We start from the raw sequence: 27,807 nt of genomic DNA on the forward strand, positions 1-27,807 counted from the left end.
TGTTATTTTCCTTAAGACGGCTGGTTAAAAAGACTCTGTTCATTAACAATTCAAAAGTAATTTAAATAAATACATTGCTTAACCCTCTTCAAAGCTATTTGTTAGTCCTGCACCTAATCTGCCAATAGGGCATATTTATTGCCACTACATCAGTCCTATTTGAGATCCTATTTGAATAAGATAATTATCTTATCTTATCTAGTTTAGTTTCCCTGTCAACCAGCCACTTAACTGGGCACCAATCCGCTGTTTATTTTGATGTGCCTCATTCAATATCCTCCGAACTGATGACCTAATGGCAATCAATCGTGAATCGTTAATTGAGATATTCTTGTAATATGTCAATCAAGCAGGGTCATGCATTGATGATACATAAACAGGCCTCCTAAAATAGTGGGCCCAGAGATACTTCTTCAGGTTGTAAGAACAATATCAGATCTGTTTTGCCTTTGATTGAGCTTAATTCATTCTGTATGTCAGCACCTTTGGTGATGTGTGCCCCGTAAAGGAATGGGCCTCAGACAGGCTGCACGTACACTAATAACACAGAAGGGCTTAAACGGTTTAGGTAGTTTTAGCATGACACTTTAAAATGTAGATTTTAGAATGACACTTTTAAAATATAGTAGAAGGAGGGCTCCGGCCAAAGAGTTAACATCAGGACACTGGGGTGGGGGCGGGGGAGTGGAAAGATAGGAGAGGCCTTTGGCACCAGAGGAGAGTTCCTTTATCTGGCCTCAAGACCATCTACCAGCAGGGGGGGGGGGGCAGGAAGGAGGTGCCGTAGCAGGAGAGGTGTGAAGCCAGGCCTCTGGGGCAGTGCCAGAGGGAGGGGGGGATATGGAGGGAGATGATAGCTTGGAGGGTATAAAGTTTAGAGGACACCCCCCACCCTGTCTTTTGCTTGTCTTTCCATGTCTTTGGATGGAGATGTCCGTGGCTACAAGGCCCTACTTTGGATTAGATAGTCTAGCTAGGTTGTATTGTTTTAAGGTTACTGGGTTTCCAACGTTATGCATACTTGCATGGTGGCTGTTTTGTTTACGTTCTTCTCCAAACCCCCTACCCTTACTTGCAAATAAATTCCTTCTACCTCAGTGGTTTGAGCTGCTCTCTTCTTGCTACCGGGTCAGTGCTAAATCCAGGGCTACTGTGCCAGGAATTCTGTTGTCATTTCTGGAGGCTTCGGGTGCTATGAGGCCTCGGGGGTGTGGGTGTGGGTGTGTGGGGGAGGTAGCAGTGGAGATGAGGGTGAAGGCTGTTCACACACCCTCGGGCTACCTTAAAAGACCTAGATCAGGGCCTATTCAGTAGGACTATTCCTGCAACTTGACAATCACTGACAGCCCTGCTTCATCCTCTATGCATTTTCTTATGCATGGAAGATACTTGTGAACAGGAATACACAGATCAGTTTATTCTGGGTTAAATATCCTATCTGGTTTACATATCTTATAACTGTGCTTGGTTCATATGGGCAGGCACTCTGGAAGAGGAAACACTGGCTGCAACTTTGATCTAAACCTAGGCATCTGAACAAAACTTGAATTGCAACCACACAGTGGAACAGCAAGTATGCAACTGCTGTGTACAAGTTCCGGATAATTAGAGAATGCGTATGAATTCCTGGAAGAATTCTAAGTTGGTCTAATGGCTCCTCCTAATTAGACGTTTCCTGGGGATATTCGGGCTAAGAATCCTTATTTGCAGTATCCTGTTGTGTGCTCTGTCATAACTGAAGATTTTCCCAGGTGTCAAAAGCATGGGTTTTTAGCTTCCTTGAAACAGTGGGAGGAGGCTGCAAAGATCTAATTGTCATAATGACAATAGAATATCCCCGAGGCAACACAGTGGGCTTGGTGCAGCTTCCCCTTCCTTGCCTGTTACATAATTCGACATCACCCAGATTAATGCCACTCCTTATTTGGTCAGAAGCAGGGTGCGCTTTCTCTCCTAAGTGAGATTTCCTCATTGGGAAAGCAAGTCCTCATTTGTTCAAAGGCTCTGGAATTGGATTGGAAGTCTCTTCACCAACTTATTATTGCTATATGTGCACATGCACAGCCTCATATTATATAGATTAAGAATATCAAGGAGGATGTATGTACAAAAGAGAACTCTATGAACAGCAGGAACCTTTCTTTTGCTGCTGCTTTTGCTGCTGAGCAGAGGCCTGCCTATGGTTTCCTCCTGCACACACGCACAAGCCTTTTTGGATCTTAGTCTATTTTATTCATATTCAAGTTGCAAAGCATATGCACACACACCTGTACATAATACATACACTAACAGAAGTAGAGTCTGTTGTAGATTTGCAGGTGTGAAGGGTTTTGGGTTTTTTGGCTGTACCGATACGCGTGCGCAGCACATTTCATTAGTGTGTCCACCCAGGGATTTTTTTTTAAAGGTGGACATTTATTGAATACTTAATCATAAAGGACATTATTTTTATCCATTTATTTATTAAGCATTCTCGTTACTGATGTCCTGCTCCGCGTTTGGCTTGCATGGCCAGAGAGGGCCATTGCAGGTAGCATTGGTGGGATTTTGTGGTGATACTTGCTGGAGAAGGGGCTTACGAGGCGATATTAGCCTTTGGGGGACCTTCTCCTGGTCTCTTTGAAGTGTGGCTCCTGGCAGAGAAGCTCCTAGCAGAGCGATTCATTTTCACTCCTGCTACTGGGAGCAATGGTGTGCTATTGGGGGCAGACACAGTGAAGCAGCCAGAGGACCACTCCTGCTGCATCTGGATCCCCCTCAATGCCCCCCTCAATTCAGCACTTCTTGCTTGAGACATTAGGGTTGTTAGAATGTTGATCTAACTAGAATCAGACTATGCATAACACAATATCTCTCTCTATATATAAATAATCTGGCCAAGTATATTCTGTCTCTGCTATCTTTCTATATGTCACATATAACTCCTAATAGAGTTATCTATAGAGAGAGTTTCTAATAAGGGTGTGCATGGGCACACCCATCACACCCCTTGTGCATGCCTATGGCTGTACCTTCTCTGTGACTTTTGTGTTCACTCTCTCAAACACACTCAGCCATTCATGCTCACTCATGTGCATGCACATGCAGATCATTAACATGACACTCACAGACAAATACTCACACATACAGTCTTAACTGTTGAGGAATATGTATAATACTGCCTACTTACTCCCTTCTCTGTTGAGCTCCTGTCCACCAAAAGTTCACGACTCCATCTGTCCCAAACTATTGTGTGCTTACATTTTTTTACAACTTCTGCGCAATTGGAATATGAACAAACATTACATATTACATAACATTAGCTAAGCAGATGACTACTGAGTGTTCAGTTCAATAAACCGAGGTCAAGAGACTTGTGGTCAGCAGTTACAGCAGTTCGGAAGGTTAATTGGCAAAGCCACGATTTTTTTTTTTTTTTGTAAATCTGGCAGTACATTCATTTCTATAAAATCATAGTAAGTTCCCTAAAAGGTTTTCCAAAGCTGTTTTTGCCTTTGTAAATATATATGCAGCATGCCTTGAGGTCTGTAAATCAACTTAGTTGAATCATTGGAGAGCTTCGGCTATTGGGTGGCATAGAAATGCAATAAATAAATAGGAAAAAGTCTATGTGATTAATTGTGGAGCACATATATAACATACATAGACATGTGTGCACAATTCAGGTCTTGTGTTAATAACCCCACACTTAAAGCATTAGTCAAATACATGTAGGGCCTTCCTAGACGAGGCCTTAGCGCGCCTTCTGTCCCGGCTTCCCTGCTGTGCGTCCAGATGACGCACAGGGGAATCCGGAGACAGGCCGCGCTGAGGCCTGGTCTTACCCGCCATAAGCGAAGTCGCTTATGGCGCGCCTTTTCCCCAGCTCCGGCCTCAGGCCGGAGCTGGGGAAAGTGTGGAGAGTTCCGCGGCTTTTCGCGGCTCCTCGCTTACTCGCGAGGAGCCGCGAAAAGCCACGGACCTGGCACGATGCGCTGTGCCCATCGTGCCAGGAGGTGGGTGATCCGGGGGGGGGGGAAGATGGCAGAGGGCGACGAAGGAGACGATGAAGTGATGGCAGAGGGCGACGAAGGAGATGGTGGGGGGGGGCGGAGGGCGACGAAGGAGACGATGAAGTGATGGCAGAGGGCGACGAAGGAGATGGTGGGGGGGCGGAGGGCGACGAAGGAGATGGTGGGGGGGCGGAGGGCGACGAAGGAGATGGTGGGGGGGCGGAGGGCGACGAAGGAGATGGTGGGGGGGCGGAGGGCGACAAAGGAGATGGTGGGGGGGCGGAGGGCGACGAAGGAGACGGCGAGGGGGGCGGATGGGGGGGATTAAATTAAAAAAAACCCTTACCTTCTCCGGCGGCTTCGGGCCCCACATGGCCCCTTTAAAAAAAAAAAAACATGGCCGACGCTGCAGGGCTTCCGTCGTCCCTGCGGGTCGGCCGTCTAGGAGGCTGGGCGGCGCGCGTTAAACTTAGCACGCCGTCGCCCCGCCTCCCTGCCGGCTTATCCCGGCAGGTCTAGCAAGGCCCGTAGTGGCTCTGCTGAGATCTCAGTTGTGAATTCCTTTGCAAACTGAAGCTTCTTTTATCTTTTACTTGTATATTCAGTTGGGCAGGATGTGAAAAATCTGGGAGTGGCGGATTTCTCTGGTCAGATTGCATCCAGGTTAGGTTCAGACTTGACTTGGCATCTTCCCTCTTGAAGAAGTAATAGATCTAATTAGAACGGTCCGCCCTAAGAGGCTGGTGGAATGTGGACTGTTCCTAAGAGCCCTGGAGGAGTTAGCTCTTGGCATGGCTGGAGCTCCTGTCAACAACCTAGTGTCTTCTGGAATGCAGAGATGATTTGTGTGGTTGAGATGACCTCTCTCAATAACCTTCTCCTGCTAAATAGGGCCTGTACAGCACCAATGAAGCTGCTTCAGTGAAGCAACTTGAATGCAGCAACCACATACAATGTGAATCTGCCCAAACACATGGAAGTGTTCATTTTTGAGCCTGCTCTGTGACAGTGATGGTGGTGAAAAAACAATATTTCTCTTCCACCATTATGTCCATATCATGCCATCCAGTGGAGCTGATCCAGGGGCTTTTCCATCCTGGCTAATGAGAAAATGGCCCATTCTGACTTGTTTTCAAAGGACCTTGAGGATAAACTGACATCTGCCTTGATTTGAATGCTAGTTGTTCCACAGTTCCATCAATGTATGTGTCCAGGGCACTATCTGGTCCCTTTTTGGTGGGTGAATTTCAATTTGTTGCAGCCTTAGAATGTGGACAAGGGACTTGCTGGGATATGGCCTTCTAACTGTGTGCTTGGCCCTTGCCTTTCTTATCATATAACATCTAACAGGAGGCGTTGACCAGCTTCTTAGATTATGTGGGTGGCAACCATTGAGAGGGGCTTTTCAGTGGTGGCACCCTGTTTGTGGAACTCTGTTCCCAGAGAAACCTATCCCTCATGTGTTTCCATTGCTAGTCAAAGACTTTTTCATTTTCTCAGGCCTTTTAAAATATTAGTTAAATTGTTTTAGCTTACCCTTGTTGAGGATGTTGTGTTTTAGTCTCTTCTTGTTTTATTTACTGGTTGTTTTTCTATTCTTTTGCTTTTCATGTGATTGTAAGGCTATCCTGGGAGTAGTTTTTGCTGGAGGTTCAGGGGGAAATTGAATAAGTAAATAAATGTGGAATGACACCATGTGCTGGGATATTTTTCAAAACTGCTATAAATGGAGGATATTTAGGCTCTGCAAGTTGTTCAAAATGTAGACCTCTTAAGATGATTTTGCTTATTTTGTCTTGCAGCCAGAAAACCTCTTATACACCTCAAAAAGGCCCAACACTGTATTAAAACTCACAGACTTTGGCTTTGCTAAAGAAACCACCACACATAACTCCCTAGCTACACCATGCTACACGCCATACTATGTGGGTAAGTAAATCACTTGACAGCATTACCTTCTCCTGAGATATGAATTTTACAGTCTTCTAGTATTATCTTTGCAGTATTATCTTTTCAGAGGAGTATTACACTCTGATGTTTTGGAAACAGAGCAGGAATGGATCTAGGAATCAAGATTTCCAAGCAAAGAACTGTAGCATCTTATTGCTTTTGAACATGATAGACTCATAGAATAGTAGAGTTGGAAGGGGCCTATAAGCCATCGAGTCCAACCCCCTGCTCAATGTAGGAATACACATTAAGGCATACCTGACAGATGGCTGTCCAGCTGCCTCTTGAATGCCTCTAGTGTGGGAGAGCCCACAACCTCCCTAGTACAGTACAGTAACAAAGCTTTATTGTTCCAACCCATGGTTACAACAAGCACAATAAAAACAATACCAAAACAAATCATACATACAAGGTCAGAAATTTTGCTCTAAACATTTGAGCTGCCAGAGCGAAGTTGGCCAGTGCCAATATGACAGTCTTATTGTTGGATGAAAACAGAAAGTGTATTCTTAGTGAATCAGACCAGCTGGACTTTTTCTCAAAAAACAATCTAAATATTTAGTACGAATTTGAGAATAGATAGGGCAGTAGAACAAATAGTGAGGCAGATCCTCCACTTTATCACTTCGGCAAGGGCAGAGTCGTACTGCTTTAACAGTCAGGAAGTTTTTCCTGATGTCCAGATGGAATCTGGCTTCCTGTAACTTGAGCTCATTATTCCGTGTCCTGCATTATGGGAGGATCGAGAAGAGATCCTGGCCCTCCTCTGTGTGACAACCGTCCAAGTATTTGAAGAGTGCTGTCATGTCTCCCCTCAGTCTTCTCTTCTCAAGGCTAAATATGCCTGGTTCTTTGTTCCCAGACCCCTGATCATCCTTGCTGCCCTCCTCTGAACCCCCTCCAGCTTGTCTGCATCCTTCTTGAAGTGTGGTGCCCAGAACTGGATGCAATACTCAGGCCTAACCAATGCCGAATTTAAATCAAGTGGCCCATTCTTGAGTTTAATACATCAGCACTGAACTGTAGTTGATTGGAAATACAAGTAAGCATCATTGAGATGTTGGTCTTCATGCTTCCAACTAAGGATGTGGATTGTTTGTGTTGTCCACTTAGTATACTAGGAAGAACAAAGATTGCCATGGGATGAATCAAGGTTTCTTCCTTATCCAAAGAGGCCTGGCTGTTTGCAGGATGAGTTTTAACTGGCCTATCCCACCTACGAGTGTTAATTAAAATAATGGGGAATGTTGCTGTTTCCCAACATGTGAAAATAATATGATTAAAAGCTAGAAAAATCTTGACATTTAACTTAATCATAACACTTTAAAAACAACAGCAACCACAAGATTAAGAATTTTCTCTTGTCTGAAAACTTTGTGGTTTTCAAAACTTACTCATGAGGGCTAGAAGCTCTCTTTCCTAGATTGCTTTCCTAAGAAAAACAGCTTATCGCAAAATTCTCTAGATAAAAAAAGATAACAGCATGTAACTGATGCAAGACAATTAGGTATTTGGTTCTTGTCCAAATACAAGATAATAATGCAGAGCTCAGTTTCAAAGGTCATGGCCCATGCTCACTTTTAAATGTTTTTCTGTGATCCTCTAGCTGGCAAAGTTCTAGTTGGAAGTTCAAACCTTCTCTATTGGACAGTCCCAGTGTAGAAAGTTTTCCCAGCAAGTGTACTCTAGGCACAGTGCACAGTATGATAAGCTCCCAGAGGAGGGGACAATTTGTCTTTTTACAATACAAATGTCTGAAAATAGTACTGTTTTCCTGTGCTGTTTGTAGAGTCCCATTAACCTGTCAAGCAGCACATCTTGCTCTGCCAGACCTGGGCTTCCATGCCAGCCTTTTTTCTGTTACAGTATCACTCTGTTCCTTTGATTTCCCCCGTTATCACTCTGTTCACCTGATTTACTAAAACAGCCCCTTTCCCTCATTGGCCGCTCATTGTGCCCACAAAAATCATACTCTGCAGCCTTTTCTCCAGTTTTCAGAGCTATGGAGCTGCATGTTGAAACTGACAAGTTCAGTTTTTGCATGAGAAAGGGTCTGGGTGTTTCCGCTCTCCAAGACTCCTGTCTGTCTGTCTGTCTGTCTGTCTGTCTGTCTGTCTGTCTCTCTCTCTCTCTCTCTCTCTCTCTCTCTGATCTTAAAGCCCTTTGACCCCCAATGAGGGAGAAGGGGCGTATGGACACCCGGTTTCTCCACCCTCTCTGCCTCTCGCAGGGTGGGCACTTATAAATCTCTAAAAAAAAAGAAAAAGAGGACATCCGTCACCAAACAGAATAAAAGGGGACAGCAATTTGCAAGAAATGTTCATGTGCTAATTTATGTGTATGGAATCAAATATAGAAATGGCTTATAATTTAAATAGAAACACTGTACATCTCATTATAATGCAAATGATTGTGACCAGGTGACTTGTATGCTGTCCAGAGGCTAACAGCTCATGAGCAACAGTTCTGATGTTTTTTTTTTTAAAAAAAAATTAAACTGGAATGGGACGGGCCAGCCCTTCAAATAGAGGACATTCCTCTGTAAAAGAGGACACATGGCCACATGGCCACCTGAGCTTGTGAATAGCCTGTCCTCACGAGTAGGCTGTCGCTAACACAGAGGCCTTGTTCTTGGTCATAAGAATTGTTTCAGGCCACCGTAGCAAGAGCATCTCATTCCCTCTCTCCTGTGCTGGCTGCTGGAAAAACCAGGTGCCTGGTTTTTCCAGCAGCAATGATTGGTGCTTTCCCTAGGAGCTGCCTTTCTGCTTAGTCCTCTGCCTCCTTCTTCCTCCCCACTCCTCCCCCCATAACCAGCCAGGGTCTCTGTTCCTGGGTTTAGAGGACTCCACAAGGCTGGTTTGCCCCCAGAAGCTCCACACCCTATTAGGATGTTGACTCTTGTGTTTCATTTTCCTCCCTCTTTAGCTCCAGAAGTATTAGGCCCAGAGAAATATGATAAGTCCTGTGATATGTGGTCCCTTGGTGTCATCATGTACATTTTGTAAGTAAGCTACCTCTCCTGTACTGCAGTGCTAGACACTGTTGATTGCTCTGTGTCATCTACTCTGTATGTTCTTGCAGTTGGGCAGGGGTGCAGAACATTCCAAAATTTGGGGTGCTGTGGCTTTTTCTGGGATCTTATCAACCCAGTAGACTGGGGAGGCTGTGCCTTCAGCATATTCTCTTCCTTTATCCTGTCAGTCAGTTCAGGAAGCTTCCATGTAAGCATTGAGAGAAGATGTGCAGAATGGCTGATTCAGCTCATCTTGAGAGCAAAGGCCAAGACTGTAGAACCAAAATTGGACGTGTTGATGGGGAAGATGCCATTGGGCATCCATTCCATGACTGCATGGTGATCCATGGAAGTGTACTAGCTGGAGGACTGTCCCTGCATTGTTGCCAAGTCTTTCATCTGAATTTGATGCGCTTCTGCACTGAGCCAGTAGCTCAAAGGATTTGGTCATTCTGAGCACCATTCAGAGTCTTTGTTTTGACATTTAAACCCCTAAACCATTATCGTTAGCTACTCAGAGAGTATTGGACTGAAAATAAGATTATGAAGCTAATAATAATAATAATAATAATAATAATAATAATAATAATAGCAGCAGCAGCAGCAGCAGCATAGCTTGCTCCCTTATACCATTACCAGGACAGTCCTCTAGTATTAGTACAATGGCAATTGGTGCATCCCCACTGCTGTCTGCACGGCATAGCTATCCTGTGCCAAAAGGGCTCTTAGATAGCGGCAGATGTGGCTCCTTAACCTGTATCCCCTGGACCCTTCATCACCCTGGGCAAGGCCTCACAGTTCCCCTTGCCATGCTTGCCATGGCAAATGTGGAAAGCATAACAAGAGGAACCCCAATCTTCTTCTCCAGCTGGGATTGGGGTTGGGGAAAGTGGCATTGTGCTTGGAAAGGCAGTGTGACTCCAGTTACGATCCCTGTCCCCCCCCTCCATCCCCAAGTTGGCGAAGAAGGCTGAGGTGTGACATTTTGGCAGTGGACTGCAAAGCTTATCTTGAGCACCTGGGCAGCCCATTTCCAGCACAAACCCAGCCTTCCCCCTCCAGCGCTAGAGGGCAGGCATCAGCTTGCTATTTGGCCGTTGGACCGCCATGGTGCTTAGAGCAGTAGAGTAGCCCAGTACTAAAACAATGACTTCATGTTTAGAGCTGGACAGAGGGGCAGGGATCTTTCCCATAGCTGTGTTGGGTTCCTGAAGCCCAGTGCAACTGTGGTGATGGTCCTTGCCCACTTCTTAAGTTCCAAACGTGTAGCTGGGGAGGGGAGCAGCAAATTGTCCTTGACCTCCCAAGGGAAGGGACAGAGTCCCGGCGACCACAAGCTTTAGCTTGCCTACTGAGGCTAGCCAAAATTGGTGTGCCCTTACCCCAAGAGTCATGAGATTTGGTGAAACTAAGCAGTGCTGTTCTTTAAGAGTAAAGGAGGCGGGGAGAGAGTCTGGCAAGTGAGGATGTCTCCGCTCCCCTTGCTAAGCCAAAATGTTAATTCGGACGCTGTCGAAGAAATCACTGCTTGTGTATTCCAAATTTCATAATTTGTAACAAACCATGTTTGGCTTTTCTTCATCATCATAAATATGGGAGAAAAGCCATGCATTCTCAAGGTCATTTAGTATTGATTGCCCCTTAATAAGCATTTGAGGTTTTGGTGGATTTTTCTTTTCTGTAGTGTAAATTCATAGTCTGGCACCTGCAATACTATTCAGCTCATCTAGAGAAGATAGCCTTTTTGCCATTTAAGAAAACTCCACCTTATTTTAATTTTTTGTACAGAAGGGGTGGGGTGCTAAAATGGTTAAGAACTCATCATTAATCTACTTTGAGTGTTCCTTGGCATGCCAAGAAGAGAACACCATGGTGGGAAATCATTTGGTATACTTTGATTTAATTTCTCAGTTCATCTTATTTTCCTATACACTATCTCAAATTCTTCTTAACTTTTCAAAAACTATTTCATCAGTTCACTATGTGAGCAAACATGGTCACTCTGCCACTTGGGTTCTGATTCACTTGCTACAGGTGAAGCCTGCAACTGGACCAGGTGGCCTGACTGGCATTTATAGTACAAGCAAGAAAAACTGATCTGGTTAACACACACACACACACACACACACGCATTAGACCATGTTGACATTCAAAACAGACTTTTCTTTTGCATGCCATTTCACTGTTTTTTTGGTTTTGGTTTTACTTTCTTTCCCCACAGGCTCTGTGGCTATCCCCCATTCTATTCCAACCATGGTCTGGCCATTTCTCCAGGCATGAAGAAACGGATCCGGATGGGTCAATATGAATTTCCAAACCCAGAGTGGTCTGAAGTATCTGAGGAAGGTAAAAGTGTTTGTGAACATTTCTGTTCAGTTCTGAAGGTGCAGGGGAGAAACATATGATGAGCACATAGTTGCAAAAATGACTTTGAAAATGATCCCAGCTTGTTTTGTGGTGTGTCTGAGACAACAATAAGTGAGGACATGCTATAATAATACAAGTAGATCACTAATTAAGGCTGTGGTCTTATATACACTTTCGTGGGAGTAAGTTCCCTGGACCATACCTAGACTTTTTTTTTTTTAAAAAAAAACATATAGAATTGCATCGTACAAGGAAAAGCAAACTCAGGAGAGGTTTACTAACTGTTGAGAGAGTTTGGATATGTAAATTATGTAACTGAATCCTAAGGGGGGAAATATTGGTATTTAATTGGAACGTGATCAGAAGCATGATGGGTTTCCAAAAGGAGATAAATAGATATTACGGTGTCATGTAATCTTTTTTTTTTAATTACAAATTCTTGCTTGGTGCATTTGCTAAGTAATGTTGTAGAAAATTAGGCTTTCCCAAAATTTATCAATCCACTGCAGTTTAGTAGCTTTATTCCTTTCCTTTCCCTTAATCAAGAAATGGGAGAGGGTTGTAGCACAGTGGTAGAGCACTGCATGTAAAAGATCCGTGCTTCGATCCCGGAAATACATTATGTGACAGCAAGTGTATCTGTATGTTTTTGCCACTCTGTATAGGTGGCATTTTGGCATAGTGGATCCCAGTTGTGCCCTGTGCTTACCTGGCTGGAAACAGATATTTAATCTGTTGTATGCTTTTATGTATGCTTTTATCTGTACACTGCCCTGAGTTCTTATTGATATAGGGCGGGATATAAATGTTTTAAATAAATAAATATTTGCAACATACTCATGTTGCACTTTTAAGGATAGATGTAAAATATTTTGCCTTAAGGCATATTTTGTAAGCTTCTTTGAACGACTCCAATTTTGGAGAGGAAAAGCAGGGACTGAATTCTTAAATAAATAAGGATGCAATCCTATGCATGATTAGACAGAGGATTTCCAATGGCTCGGACTTTTTACTGTCTAAACATCCATATGATTGCACCTTTAATGTCTCTTGAAGGTAGATGGAAGTCTACTTTTTACATATTACAAATCTAGCTGATAGCTCCCTGGGATTCTGGCATTTGCCATGCAGACTTTACAATAATAATATTTAGCATTTATATGTAATACTCATGGAGTGCTCAAAATCCTTCACATACATTATTATCTCTGCTCAGGAGCTGCTGAAGGTTTATATAAACCAAAGTATGCCCTACTTAAAATACAGCCACCTTCCTGTGTAAGTGATCTCCTCTTTAGCTGAGCAAACATCTGAATTTCTGCTACTTTTGAAGAGTGATGCTAGTTTTGGAATGAAATAGCAAGGTGCAGAATGTATTGTTAATGCTATTGCTCCCTCCCACCCTTCAGTCAAACAGCTGATCCGGAATTTGCTGAAAACAGATCCAACACAGCGGATGACTATAACAGAGTTCATGAATCACCCATGGATCATGGTAAGACCTCAGTTGTTTGTTTGTAAGAAACTTGTAACAATTTCCAGAGGGATAGCAGCAAAAACAACAAAGTTCATGAAAACTTATGGCAGAATAATGTTGTTAGCCTTTTAAGTTGTCGTAAGATTCTTTGTTGTTTGATGCAGCCATCTAAGCTGAGAAACACGAGAGCAGGCTGCCAGACACTTTCATATCGCAGCTTAAATCCTGTTTGACTTCCCTTTGCAGCAATCAATGCAGGTGCCGCAGACACCATTGCACACTAGCAGAGTTTTGAAAGAAGAGAAAGACCTTTGGGAGGATGTCAAGGTAAATTATTCACATGTTTTATATGTATATTTATACCTATAAAGCTGAAAGTATGTGTGTGAGATGTATGTTAGGAAATGTTTACCCTCTTCCAGATGAGTTAGAAACTTGAAATTTGGTGCACTGATAGGCCTAGCAGTGCAATGCATCAGAAAAATCTAAAAACAAAATTGGGGGGGGGGGGTTAAGTATTTTTAAAGAATTTAATTAAAAAAAACCTAGGCTTATGCCTACAACTAACAGCCTGCCTTGGGCAGGAGGCCAGAATTACCGGCCTTTGGCAGCCATTGTGAGTGCATGGACAGGTGGCTGCTGCATGGCTTTCACAACCCAGACAGACTCCTAAGGTTGGTCTCAAGTAGTCAACCCAATTCCACGTAAAAGGAAGCCACCCACATAAAATGGGCTGTGTCCATTTGTGGTGCCTCCTACCAGCTGTTATGCATGTTTTTAAAATCATAGCTAGATACAACAGTGTGACCTTGAGAGGCCTAACTCTGAACAATCTCAAAGGCCCCCTGTCCTATTGTTGTTTTCACAGAATCTCGGTGAAGTGTGTGTGTGGCCTTTGCCCATAAGAGGGAGGGGGGAGGGAGGGGAGGCACTCTGTGCATGCCCAGAAACAGGCTTGATGAAGGGAGCAAGTGCCCAGCCCAGCCCTGGCCCTTCAGTACAGGCTCCTGATGGAGCACTTGGTGGGTGAGAAGTGTGGGCTGAGGCAGTCCCAGCAGGACTTGGCCAGAGCTGGGTGTATCCACTGGCCATGCATTGAAGGTGAGAGAGGGCAAAAAAAGAAAAGAAATGAATTTAATTTGCTTAAAGGTTAACTCACAGGCCTAGCAACGGCCTACTACTTTAAGATTATCATTATCTCACAGACATATATCTTAGGGGGGTTGAGCAATACTGGGTATATCAGCTAGTTCATATATTTGTAAGCTGTGGGGTGACGGTTATAAAACTCCAGGTCTGAGTGATTATGGGTCTGTCAGCCACTAGCTGTAGTAGAAGGTTATGTTAAATATGCAAAGTACTTTCTCCCAGTCTGAATACTAACTGGAAAGCAGAGTTTTGTGTCCATTGGCAAGTTATAAAGAGGAATAAGAACTTTCTTCTGAACAATAGCAATGACAAAGTTTAAAACTGCCAAAACTTTGTATTTTTTTCTTTTTTAAATAACAGGTGCAAAGGTGTGTGGGATCAGGATGGCAGCATCTGAGGAAAGGAGTTAACCGTTTCCCTTCATGCCATCATCCCAATAATGATCTCACCCAAAAGCAGCCCTTTTCTTGGGAGAGAAGCTGCCCATTAACACCAATGGTAGCTTCCATCTTGGGATGAAGAGCAGCATCAGGTGTGGGTGATGTTCCATCAGGATTGTGGAGCAAGGGAAAGGATTACCTATCCTGATCACTTCCTATACATGCTATTTACTTTAAATAAAAAACCCAAAACACCTGATATGCACCATCTAGTTTGGCCTTAGGTCCATCTCTGACAGAACTGAAAGGCATCTATCTTCTTTGGGGATATTCTAGGCTGCCCCTTCTGTTATAAATATTTGTTGCTAGCCGTTGTTGGCTAGCTGGTCAATGGAAGAGCCAGACTGTTAATTCCTTTCTTTCTATACATCTTAAGGGTGGTTAATGGGGAGCAGGAAGAATTGGACCATATTCACTTAGTTTGGACAGAAACCAATGGCGGTATAACAAGAGTTGAGCACCAAAAATAGCTTGTATGAAATCTTAAGCTATGACAAACAAACAAACAGGAACAACCCACATATTAGGAAAATACATTCTGATACGTGCCAGGCGATTAGAAGATGAGTAATCCTTAGTCACTGAGAGAATAAAAAGAGGTTCAAATTAGGTACCACGTGATACCCCTAGCTACAGTTATCCATGCTCTGATAACCTCTCGTTTGGATTACTGCAATGCGTTATATGTGGGGCTGCCTTTGAAAACGGTCCGGAAGCTTCAGCTGGTACAAAACAGGGCAGCCCGTTTACTAACAGGGACTGGCTGGCGAGATCACATTACGCCAGTCCTTTTACAACTTCATTGGCTGCCAGTCCAGGTCCAGGCCCGATTCAAAGTGCTAGTATTGACATTTAAAGCCCTAAACGGTTTGGGGCCAGGTTATTTGAAGGAATGCCTCCTCCCATATGTACCTACCCGGACCTTAAGATCATCTACAGGGGCCCTTCTCCGTGAGCCCCTGCCAAAGGAAGTGAGGCAGGTGGCTACTAGGAGGAGGGCTTTCTCCGCTGTGGCACCCCGGTTGTGGAATGAGCTCCCCAGAGAGGTCCGCTTGGCGCCTACACTGTACTCCTTTCGTCGCCAGCTGAAGACCTTTTTATTCACTCAGTATTTTAACACTTAATTTTTAACTTAAATTATACTGTTTTAACTCTGTATTTTAACCTTATATCAATTTTGCTGCGTGGTTTTATCCTGGTTGTGCTTTTTATATTGAAGTTTGTATTTGTGTTTTTTAACTTGTTGGTTGTTTTATGATGGTTTTAATTTTTGTGAAGCGCCCAGAGAGCTTCGGCTATTGGGCGGTATAAAAATGTAATAAATAAAATAAAATAAAATAAAATAAAATAAATGTTTGCAATAGCCTCCTCAAAAGTATGGCAGATTCTCTTAGGGTGGGGAGGTTTACTGTGCGGGAGGGAACTAGAGAATCCCTTAGGGCAGAATCCTATTCATGTTTAGGAAAAAAACATGCATAGGATTGCACCCTTGGTACAATTTCATAATGCTCGTTAAATATATGGATCCGATGGATACCTGTTGATCTCATAGGATCACCAGTTCCCCATTCTATGAGTGTACTAAGCCTTCATCTCCCACTCAGCGTAGAAGTTCTATGTTACTAATCGGATGCTACTTTGTTTCCTTTCCCCCACATTTTTAGGAGGAGATGACAAGTGCCTTGGCCACCATGAGAGTGGATTATGAACAAATCAAGATTAAGAAAATTGAAGACTCATCTAACCCGTTGCTTATGAAGAGGCGGAAGAAAGCAAACCCCCCTGAACCTACCCCCCTCCCTCACTGAGGGCTCAGTAGAATCAAGCCTGGTGGTTGTGAAAGCAATAACTATATCTATATATTTTTAAAACAAATCGGAGATAAGACTGTCATATCAAACGCATGGAATTCAGATCTTTATACCAGACTAGTTATTTTTTTAGCTGCCCCTCATGGTTCTGACCTTCCTGGGGTCAAGCAGGAGACAGCTGCTCTCTGTACAATACAGCTATTTTATTTTTATTTTTTGTCCTGTAGGGAAATGTTTCTGGTAAATTGGATTTCTGTTGGTAAAATCTCCTTTCGTTCTCCCCCACCCGCCCAGAGACGTTGAAATTCCTGTGATCACCATTTAAGGGTTAATATATATCTATATCTATATATTTTTAAAACTACTGTAGAGCTCAAATCCAGACAGTCAAGAGTCCAGTGCTAAGTTGGTTGTTGATGTTGTTGGGTTGTTGTTTTTTAAATAGAGTTAAAGGCTTTCAGTTTGTGTCAATGAAGGGCCAGGGCTGTTGAAGAAATGCCATTTGAAACAAAGGCATTGTTGACGCTGTGGTCTTCGTGTAACACCAGGAACCATTTCTTTGCTATTGTACCTTAAGCTCAGTTTGCAGGTCTTGGACAGTATTGATCAAATGTTCAAAGTACAAGACAGCTCCTTAAACTGGAAGTCAGTCTCTCTCTCTCTCTCTCTCTCTCTCTCTCTCTCTCTCTCTCTCTCTCTCTCTCTCTCTGTGTGTGTCTCTGTCTCTCTGTCTCTGTCTGTCTGTCTGTCTGTCTGTCTGTCTGTCTGTCTGTCTGTCTCTCTCTCTCTCTCTCTCTCTCTCAGTATGCACAGGATTACTTCAACTTACTTGTGAGTTTGTGGATTGTATGTAATGATGTGGTAGGAGGTATATTGGGTGTCTGTAAGTATAGGCAGGAAGGCCCCTACTTTTGTATTCTACTTTGTGATGAACCCGGAATTCATTTATGATCTCAGGGTATTTGGGTGGGTGGAGCAGGCAGAAAGGAGCTTGTTGATTGATTGATGATTGATCTCTTTCATGTGCTGACACAGCCTTCCTGGAGCAGTACACTAGAATATGTCTAGTCTCCATCCCCACCTCACTCAGTGATAAAGCCTGCATCCTGGGTTCAATTGAAAAGATCTCATGCTGTAAGGTTGCAGGCTCACGTTGCCCATATCAGTGAGCATTTTGTTGTGACTGTTGCATCGTTGTTCTTGGAGCTGTTCATGGCAGTCCTTATTCTTGACTTTACCAGGAAACTTCAGCTCATTGGGAGTGCATAGCAAAGGTGCAAATCAGAGATACACATCCCATTGGGATATAGCTTGGAACTCATGTGAGGGCAAAATCTGCCACCTGTCTACTCTCATGTGAAAATTATAATGAGAAACTATTAAAATGGAGCTTTCTTGGGTGAATTCCTTATTGGCTTTGGGTGTGGCTTGACTGCATGGCACAAATGTCAACAATAGGAGAAGATAAATGGGGTTCTGCCTAGAAAACCAAAAGGCTGTAGTTTGGAGAAATGAGGATGGAATTTACATAGGCTGCAAAGCTGAGATTCTGCTTTTGTGCGTTTGCCTAAAGCCATGCTCTCTTGAGTCTTGACTCTTACTCTGACTGCATCATAGAAAAGTAAAGGGTAAGGTGCCCCTTCACATAATACTTTGCCTCATTATGCTGGTGGTCAATCCATTTTTCGTACTCTTTCTGTATATCCTTAGTCCATGACTGAATATCTTTTGCAACATTTGTTTCACTGGCATTTTAATGTTTTAAACCACATACTTTCTTTTCTTTTTTTAAAGAAAGGTTTAGCTTTTAGGTGACATTTTAGACACTGTATGGAATTTTAATTTGTAAAAAAGAAAAAGAAAAAAATAAGTTTTACTCTTTTTTTGGTGTCTCATTGCTGAAACAAATTCTTTGATCTGCTTTTCCCCATTTTGGATTAAAGACACCTAATACATCAGAGTTTGTTTTTGTGTGATACCTTAGAAAGAAATCTTGCTGTTGGGCACCGGACCAGAGTAGGCTTTGGTGCAGAAAAAACTAGCTACAGGTGGTATCCAGTCTACCAGAGGGCTTCGGCTATGGGGCAGTATATAAATGATGATGATGATGATAATAATAATACCATCATCCCTTGGACAATGTAGAAATGAAGGAGACAAATAAGTAGGCTCTAAATCACATGAAGAATCATGGTATTAATCCACCACCACCACTGCTATACAAGTTGTGATGTAAGCAAGTTTACTTCTACATTATCCTGTCCCTGTCTGGGCCCAAGCCTGCAGTGGGTCTGGAACTGGTGACTTGAAGAATTTCAGATGGTGATTCATCCTGTGCGCCATCATGCAGCTCTAGTCAAAAAGGAAGGAACTGATAGGAATCTTGCTCTTGCGGGCTGCAGATGATTAGATCCGACAGCCCCTCTTCTAAATAATAATATTTATTTCCTATTCTTGCAATATAAATCATAAAAGTACAGCTAACTGCAAATTTCTAAAAGCAACGGCAGAGAACATATAATGAATACTACTTTACAATGAACAAAAATACATTAAACTCTGGCAGTGAAAAAATGAAGTCGTGTATGTGCAAGCTGAAATAGGAGTGTCTTCAGTTTGTGTCAAAAGAGGCGCAAGGGGGTTCATGGTGTCTTTCCCCTGGGAGAGCATTCTAGAGTCATCGCTTTGCCCCAGAAAGGCCTTCTCTTGTGTTTACTCCCCAAATATCCTGACATGGCACTGAGAGCAAGGCCTTTGACATCCAGATTAATTCTCAGGTAGACCTATATAGGGGCAAGCAGTCCTTAACATTAGGTTTATGTTATAGTCCTAAGACTTTAAAAACCAGAATCGGTACATCGAATTGAACCTGGAAGCAAATAGGAAGCTAATGGAGGTAACGTAAAATTGGAGAAATATCAGACCTGCAAGCACAAGGTAGAAAACTGGGCACTGTGTTTTATACCAACTGATGTTTCTCCACTGTCTTAAAAGGCAATCTGATATAGAATGCTATACAATAATCCAGAATGGAGGTAAATGAGGCATGAATGACCGAAGCCAAGTCCTAAGTAGTTCCTAGACCTAGAGTGAAGAGGGAAAGTAGTTAGAGGGAGGGGATATATATATATATATATATATATATATATATATATATATATATATATAATCACAGAAACCAAAGGAAGAGCCATGCTGGATTAGACTAAAGGCCTATCTACTCCAGCATTCTGTTCACATAGTGGCCAATGCAGACGCCTATGGGAAGTCCACAAGTAGGACATGAGTGCTATGGCACCATCTTGCTTATGCTCCCCAGCAAGTGGTATACAGAAGCATACTGCTTCTGATAGTAGAGATAGGATATAGCCATCAAGAGTAATAGCCATTAATAGCCTTCTCCTCCATGAATTTGTCCATTTCCTTTTTAAAGCTATCCAAATTGGTGACCATCACTATACCTTGTGGTAGCAAATTCTATAGTTTAACTATCTGCTGTGTGAAGAAGGGCTTCCTTTTATCTGCCCTGGATTTCCCATCATTCAGCTTCATGGGATGACCCTGGGTTCTAGTATTATGAGAGGGAGAAAACCTTCTCTCTGTCCACTTTCTCCATAGCATGCCTAAAAATGTATCAACCCCTATCTTGTCCCCTGTTCTTTATCTTTTTCTAAACTAACCCCCCCAAAATAGTGTATTCTTTCCACATAAGAAAACTGCTCAATAGGAAAATGCAAGGGGAAAAAATGGATGCGCTTGTTGAATACCCTGGTATGAACTCCCTTTTTCTGCCAAGGATTACAGCCCAAATACCCTGTCTCTTTCCCCCTTTCTCCACATGCATAATTTTGTACACCTCTATCTTGTCTCCCTGTATAACTTTCCCAGATATTGTAAACTTTATTCATAAGGGAGTTCTCCTTGTGAGGGATTATGCTGAACTTTGGACTTTAACAGGGGGCAGTACATTTTAAGTACATTTTTAAAGAAACAAAGTGGAATAAAACATCTTGACAAGAAGCCTCCACTAGACGGAGCCAGTTGTCTAGCTTTAGAACAATCACTGCCTTTAAATTAACCTAAAATTAGCATTCAGATATACGTTGTTTTGGGGAAAGGTGAGTGAATACTGGAGGCTTCCAAGAGAGCTGCTTCTACCTTCTGGATTTTCCTGGACAGCTTCAGTATTACTGATTTCACAAGCAGCATTTTTAATCTTTGCAGAAGCAGGGGTAGCGGAGAAATATGATTTCTTCGCTGCCCTTGCTGTCAAGGAGAAGGTTTTCAAATGAGCTATAGCTCTTGATTAATTGGATTCATTCCAGGTTTTCCACAAATGTCGCTCTAGTCACCATCCAATTTGTTTCATTGCCCCCAGCTCCCTGCAAAACCAGGGAGCTCATTTGGCTCTACTCAGTGGGAGAGGGAGCTCAGGAACAATTGTGTCGGCTGGCCAGGCCATTTCTTCAGTCCAAGGGTCAACAAAGGCTTCAACAAAATTGCCTGCTGTGGTGACAGGCCATGACGTCTTGAGCCAATCTCAACAAGGCAGTCTCCAGCACAAGTCAGGGAGACTCCAGCACTACCCCTGAGACCATCTTGGCTAGCTCAGGAGTGGAGCCTGTTGGGCAATGGTGCAGGCAATGGTGCGGGCAATGGTGCTACACCAATAGGATTCCTATTCTGTCCTGAACACTCACCTCAGATAGAGATGAACTAGAAGACTGCAGGATGCACTAAAAAAACTAGACGATTGCAGGATAGAGCACTGGGACGGGGATAGAATCACAATAGATCACCACAACTTCTTCCTCCCTGCCTGCCTGGTCTTGCCTGCTGTAACATTGGGAAACTAGGTGGGCAAAACAGAGAGAAATGTATCCACTCAATTTGTGTTGCCAGGGGTTAGCAACATTGTTATCTGAACGTGCACAAAATGCTGTGAACATCCTTGTATTGGCTGTCACTGGAGAAGACCACTTTTGCCTGCACCTTGTTTATGAGCAAACATTTCAAACCAGCACTTCTCATTTGGAATGAATTGTCAATTTGAAACTCATGGATTGAACACAAACCAACCACCTCAAGGTGACTCAGGAAACCAGAGAAACCTCTTTTTTGCTGTTGCAAATACTCAAGTCAGTTTATTTGTACTTTTAGCAGCTCTGTGGCTTTGTAAATAATGCTACCCAGAGAGCAACATGTACCCATTTCTGCAATGCTGCGTGTATACTCAGTTGTGCAAGCTGTGGTTTTGCAGTGGCTGAGTGTGTGTAGGTTCACGTACTCATGATTATTCAGTGACAGCCATAATTTAAGAAACATTTTGAAGCAATAAACACACGAAACTACATACAACTTCATAATGACATGAATTTTTGAGATACAAAATGCATTAATTCAGCATTGGGTGGTTTGTTTGTTCGTTGGTGAATACATTATTAATTTAATGGATTTGACACAACTTATATCAGACAATTTGGCATCAATGCCTGTAGGTCAGCCCTTCATTCTCTCATAGCCAATTCACACTCGTAGCCAATTTTTGAGCTGGTGAACTCTATATGAGGTAATTTACCATTTCATGTTTGTAAGAAAATAAGAAAGAACCCCACATAAAAAATTCAGCTGTTACTGAAGTATGAGGCAAAGAGAATTAAGTACTATACTTTAGAATCAAAAGTCTTCACTAAGAAAAGTGGAACATTGCAAAGCAAACTATATTGGTCATGCAATTTGAGCATTTACCTGCTTAGGTTAAAGGACACTGAAGCACCATCCCTCTCGACTATACACAATACATTAAAATATATATCAACGTATCTTGACAAAACTGGAACAACACCCGTTGTTTGATGATTTATACAGCAACATAGACCTGCCCTCATCGTTTTCATACTGAAATGGACTTTGAACATTATGCACATTGTGTGTACGGAGTTGTATACCATTGAAACATTATGCATTTATAACATGATTGAAAGCTATCAAGTCCTTCAGAGCTGGAATTTCTCCAGATGGCTTTAATAGTTCTACGTAAATTCTTAATGCCTTCTTTTTTCTGTTTAAAAAGTTTATGCTGCATGTCTTGCACGTTAGATGTCAATACTATTCTTAAGCATTGTTAAAATCTACACCGACCTGTTTGTGGAGATTATTTCCATCTATTTTCAAGTGAAAGGCAAGATAAAAGTTCTTTAAGTCTTGTCTGTTGCGCAGTAGTGTCGATGCCTTTGTTATCCATAGAAAGTCATACACGCTGCTCAGTAGATTACAGCTGTCTTTTATCAGCCTTAATTGTGTAGGAGGAATCTTGGTGGTTTTGTAGAGGGCTAGAAAAAACATGAGTTTAAATAGAACTATTAAAGCCATATGGAGAAATTCCAGCTTTTTCACCCATCTATTATTTTATTTTATTTATTATTTTATCAAATAGTGCTCATTTCTCTGAAGACATCATTGTTAAAAGGAATTGTTTTGTCAATGAGTGGGAGGTGGTGTGAACTTAGGCCAAAAGTGAGCTCGTTTTAACAGGTTCAAAATACAGTTCCATGGAGTCTAGAGAGAAAGTTCTCAAGCAAATGTTCCTAACTCAAATTGTGGGGGGACAATTACATTTATGTTTTCCCAAATTATATTTTCCCACCCTGAAGTGCTCTCAATTATGGTGATTTAGGGGTTCCAGAAAACAAAGGAGAAATATATTGAATTCTATAGGTCTCACTAATGTTCTTTCTTCACATCTGGGTATGCAAGGTCGTCAAATTAAAAATATAAAAATAACAAAAAAACAACAACCAGATGATCGGCACAATAAAACCATTAACAGACATCAACCAAATTCCACAATAATAAAGCATAAAACAAGCAAACTCTCAATCATTAGGACAACAGAACAGTAAAATTACTCAATCCAAAAGACTTGTGAAGATCTGAAAAGAAAAGATCTTCTACCAGCCTGAACAGAGGGAATTAGATATATTTTGTGGAACCACTGAAAAAGCCCTTCACTTTGTGGCTACTAGTCTGTCCATGGACAGAAGAGGAATTTGGGCTAGGACCTGAGTTCTCAAGTCAGGAGAGGTTTTAGGGGCAGATGATCCAGGCTTGGGGTGTGCCTGTCATGGGCTATTTTCTCTATTATCTACTCAGCAGTTGAGCCAAATGCAGGCAACTATGAACTGTGAGGCCAGTGTTGCATTAAGATTTCTTTGTTTAATTCATAAGGGAAATTGTGTAATTTTCCCATTCAACAAATGAAGTGCATGTGAGTTACAATGATCAAATCCATGGATATAAATGTTATCATTTTATACCACAAAGATAAATCATTCATCTAAAATGTGAAATGTGCTAAAAAAAAATGTAATAAAACTAAGGTATTCAAAGTTTAAGTTTAACAAATGAAGGTTGTGCCAAATGCAACTCTCACCTGGGGAGATCCAGTGACAATTTTTAAATGGCCTCCTTTGAGGAGGTGGTCATTTATGATGCATTGGTTACTAAACTGACAAGGCCAGCCAGGGCCTCTCTGCTGATCTCACCAGCTCAGGCTCACAAGAGCCAAGAGGACAAGTTGTGGACCCCACGTACTTTGACTGCATCCTAAAGTAAGATCAACTGCAATTCTTCCAAGTAACTGTGATAGCAAGTGTGAACAGGATTTCCTGTGCCAACCTGGCATCCAAGCTAGAACGGATGTGAACAATTTTATTCTCAATAAAACATGTCTCAGTCAGCAACAGATCACTCAAAAGCTCACTGGCTGTATCAGCTTCTCAAATACTCTCAATAACATCCTGCAGATGCAATGTTGGCAGAAAAGTATGATTTCTTTGCTATCAATCCTACGGAATGGGCTCTCAAATGAGCTCTAAGTCAGGTTTGATTATTTCATCATTTTGCCATCTGTCTTTTAGCCATTGTTCCTACCGCTTCATTTCCAGCAGCTCGAACCCTGGGTCAATCTGGATCTAGTCATCTATAGAGACATTTAGGAGCAAATATGTCCACTGCCCCGATCATTTCAGAATTTGAGAAGTGAACAAGATCTTCAATAGGAGAGTTTGTCAGATAAGCCAGATATTTCCCAATGGCAAAGCTGGAGAATCATTGGATCCAGTAGCCTCCAGGGGTGGACCATCTTCATGAGCCTATCCCTGCAGAAGTTTTGAGTGTATGCAACCACACTATGAGAGACTGGATAATGTGTTTACTTCATTTATGGCATAGACGTTAAGGTGTTGCATCTCAGTTTTAAATATCTATACTTGTTGGTGTATGAGTGAATTTGTAAGCATAATAGCTCTTCTTTTAATGGAAGGATTTCTTCTTCTTCTTGTAGCAGCCCCATGTGTCTTCTGAAATGCTGCTTCTGAGACTCAAGTGCCCTCCTGAATAATATTTGATGAGGCATAGGGAATGCAAAATGGGATGGAAAAGCAGTGAATCTCTTATGGATGTGGCTTCTAGTGCACTTTGGATCCAAGCATGCAGTTTAGATGAAATGATCTTCAGAACCGTGTTTGTAAAGTCCTTTATAAGAGTCCAATACAGGACAGAAATTGGGTTGTTGGGTTCATGTTGAATTACAGTTCGTCTTATGGGAAACTACTAGTTTGCAATTTCAACTGGAAACTAGAGATAACATAATCAAGATATTCAAAGATAAAATGATAGCATGATACCATTTTGCTGTTTCATAGGTATAATTGATGAGCTGGAAGTAATGGTGAGCTGTAATATAAATATATCATTTTATGACTGTGCCTGGAACAAGTTGAGCAAAGATGGCGCTTTATTTAAATGTGATGGAAATGATTAGAGACACACCAGCCTTCTCTAGGCAGAAGGAATGTTAATTAGAACATAGATAAAGTGGATTACCAGATGGCAAATGTGTCTATAGAATGCCACCGTCAATTGTCTTGTTTTGGCTTTCTTTTTTATGCAAACATCATATAAATTTAAAAACAAGAGTTATACAATACAAAACAACAAATATTAAAACCACTACCTATTGGTTAACTGATAAAGGGCCAAACCACACATCTACATGTTTGCTAAACACATATTAGCTAGGTTCGCACAACACACTAATGCACCATGGGTTATCGTATTGTCTGAACACAGCACATTTTCTGCTCAATAGGTTATCGTGTTGCCTGAATGCCATGCATTTTCTGCAGGGTGGCTTGTTAACCATGTCTTCTGGTTTATTTTTCTTGACCAAGCCATTTTGAGATCCCAAAATGGGATCTTGTTGTTGGGTTGTTCAGGGTGGTTAACAAGCCACACTGCACTACGTTCAGACAACATGATAACCCATTTTGCGCTCAGGCAACACAATAAGCCACCTTGCGGAAAACGCACTGAGTTCAGAAACGGTTCAACATCAACCCGCACTGGGTGAGAAATGCATTGTCACCTGACATCCCCACACTGCTTTAATGTTTTTTCCTTCCCCAGCCTAGCTCCAATACCAAAAGTGACCTGGGGGTGGGAAGAAATCTTCACGCAGCAGAGCCCAGGTGACATTTTGCTTCTGTTTCCCACCTCCCACCTCCCTACACACAGAGAGAGACTCCATTTGTTGTTGAAGGACTCCCCTATGATGCTTTATAGCCAAACCAGCAAGTGCAAGCTTAGCAAGCAAGCAAATATCTGATTTGGCTGAGGGAAATGGTGTTTTTTAGTTACAACTTTGCTACAATCCCCTTTCCTCCTAAAGAAATTGAGATGCTGTAATAGGGTCTCAGTACTGTTTGCTCCCTCTTTAAGATGTAGAAATAAAAGTCCTCCTTTCAGACCTGATGTCAGGGGTTGGCATGAGTGGGCATTTACCAAGGACTCAGCCTTGCCTCTACCATGGCTCCTCTTTCTACTATTTCAGTCTTCTCTTGTTGGCAAAAGGAACTGCTGCAGCACCTGGCTAGACAAGCTTGCAGTGTTACCTTTGAGTACCAGTGATCAGAACTAACAACCTGCTGCCTTTGGAGGTGGTGGTGGGGACTGTCAATGAGGGGACAGGAGCAGTGAAGGGCCAGTGTTTTTGCCATACCTAGCTCTCATTGGCTGCCCCCTCCAAAGGCAACATCTGGTCGGTTGAGATCATTGTGAACTGCCCAGAGAGCTTCAGCTGTTGGGCGGTATAAAAATGCAATAAATAAATAAATAAATAAATAATATGTGATGTTTATTTCTTTTTTGATTTTGAAATGGAGCAGGGTGGGCTCTGCACACCTCTCTGGCTGATTGCCATGGTGCTTTCTTTTGCCAGTGGGATTGGCTGGATCTGGGCAAGGAGAAGTAGGAGTTGTCGCTGCTACTGCTAGGTAAAAAAAAGTGGGGGGGGAGGAATGAGGGCTGGCTGGTGGTGGCAGCAATTGGGAAGGCAGGCTGATGGAGAGCGGCAGCAGGTGGCTTTGGCTTCAGGGGGAGGAAGAGGAGCTTGTGTGGCAGGAAGTTGCACTATATGTTAAAAATACCTATCCCTGCACAGAAATACAGGCGGATCAGACTGGGAGCCCAATCGAGAGCATCTAGATTAAAATAAATGGGGCAAGGAATAAAAAGAACATGATAATCGGAGTCTACTACTGACCACCCAATCAAGGAGAAGACGAGGATGAAACTTTTGAGAAACAAATTGCCAGTGTTTCAAGGAAGTGTGATGTAGTAGTGATGGGGGACTTCAATTACCCTGATATCTGTTAGGAGACCAATACTGCCAAAAGCGTCCCTTCCAAGAAATTCCTGACATGTATGGGTGATAACTTTCTCCTACAGAAAGTGGAGGAAGGAACTAGAGGATTGGAAATCCTTGACTTGATATTGACCAATAGGGATGACTTAGTGGATAAAGTGGCAGTTACAGAAACTCTGGGGGAAAGTGACCACGTCATACTTGAATTCTTGATTGATTGATTTATCAACAGAGGAAACCAATGTGGCTCCACAAAAAGCTTAGAGATGACCTTAAAACAAAAAAGGATACATATAGGAAGTGGTAGCCAGGCTACAAAAGAAGAGTACAGACAAGTGGCACAGAAGTGCCGAAATGGCGTCAGGAAGGCTAAAGCTGTGAATGAGCTGAGATTAGCCAGGGATGCTAAAAGCAATAAAAAGGCTTTCTTCAGATACGTGAGTAGTAAAAGACAGAGGAAAGAAGTGGTGGTTCAACTGCTTAATGAGGATGGCAAATTGATAACAGATGACAAAGAAAAGGCCGAAGTGCTCAAATGGTCAAAGAACACCTAATTTCCTTGAATGAGTTCAAATCTCCAGGGCCCGATGAACTGCATCCTAGAGTAATGAAGGAACTCTCAGAACCTTTGTCTATTATCTTTGCAAAATCATGGAAGTCGGGTGAGGTGCCAGACGACTGGAGGAGAGCTAACGTTGTCCCTATCTTCAAAAAGGGCAAAAAGGAGGAACCTGGGAACTACAGACCAGTCAGTCTGACATCCATCCCTGGGAAAATTCTGGAGCAGATTATAAAGAAGTCAATCTGTAAATACATTGAAATCAATGCAGTGATTACTAGAAGCTAACATGGATTTGTCAGGAACAAATCCTGTCAGACTAATTTGATCTCATTTTTTGA

At 42.4% G+C, this 27,807-nt stretch overlaps 1 protein-coding gene across 1 annotated transcript in view; it reads left to right on the forward strand.

Annotated features, from left to right (window-relative positions):
• Nucleotides 1–18,160, forward strand: part of MAPKAPK2 (MAPK activated protein kinase 2) — a 104,145-nt gene extending 85,985 nt beyond the window's left edge. Inside the window, exons 5-10 of the mRNA XM_063142906.1 lie at nt 5,795–5,921; nt 8,871–8,946; nt 11,180–11,304; nt 12,735–12,820; nt 13,049–13,129; nt 16,056–18,160. Coding sequence (XP_062998976.1) covers nt 5,795–5,921; nt 8,871–8,946; nt 11,180–11,304; nt 12,735–12,820; nt 13,049–13,129; nt 16,056–16,199 — 639 coding nt within the window. The 3' untranslated portion in view covers nt 16,200–18,160. The remainder of the gene's footprint in view (nt 1–5,794; nt 5,922–8,870; nt 8,947–11,179; nt 11,305–12,734; nt 12,821–13,048; nt 13,130–16,055) is intronic.
• Nucleotides 18,161–27,807: the final 9,647 nt, after the last annotated feature.

The sequence above is a fragment of the Elgaria multicarinata genome, chromosome 1 (assembly GCF_023053635.1).
Source record: "Elgaria multicarinata webbii isolate HBS135686 ecotype San Diego chromosome 1, rElgMul1.1.pri, whole genome shotgun sequence".
Lineage (NCBI taxonomy): Eukaryota > Metazoa > Chordata > Lepidosauria > Squamata > Anguidae > Elgaria > Elgaria multicarinata.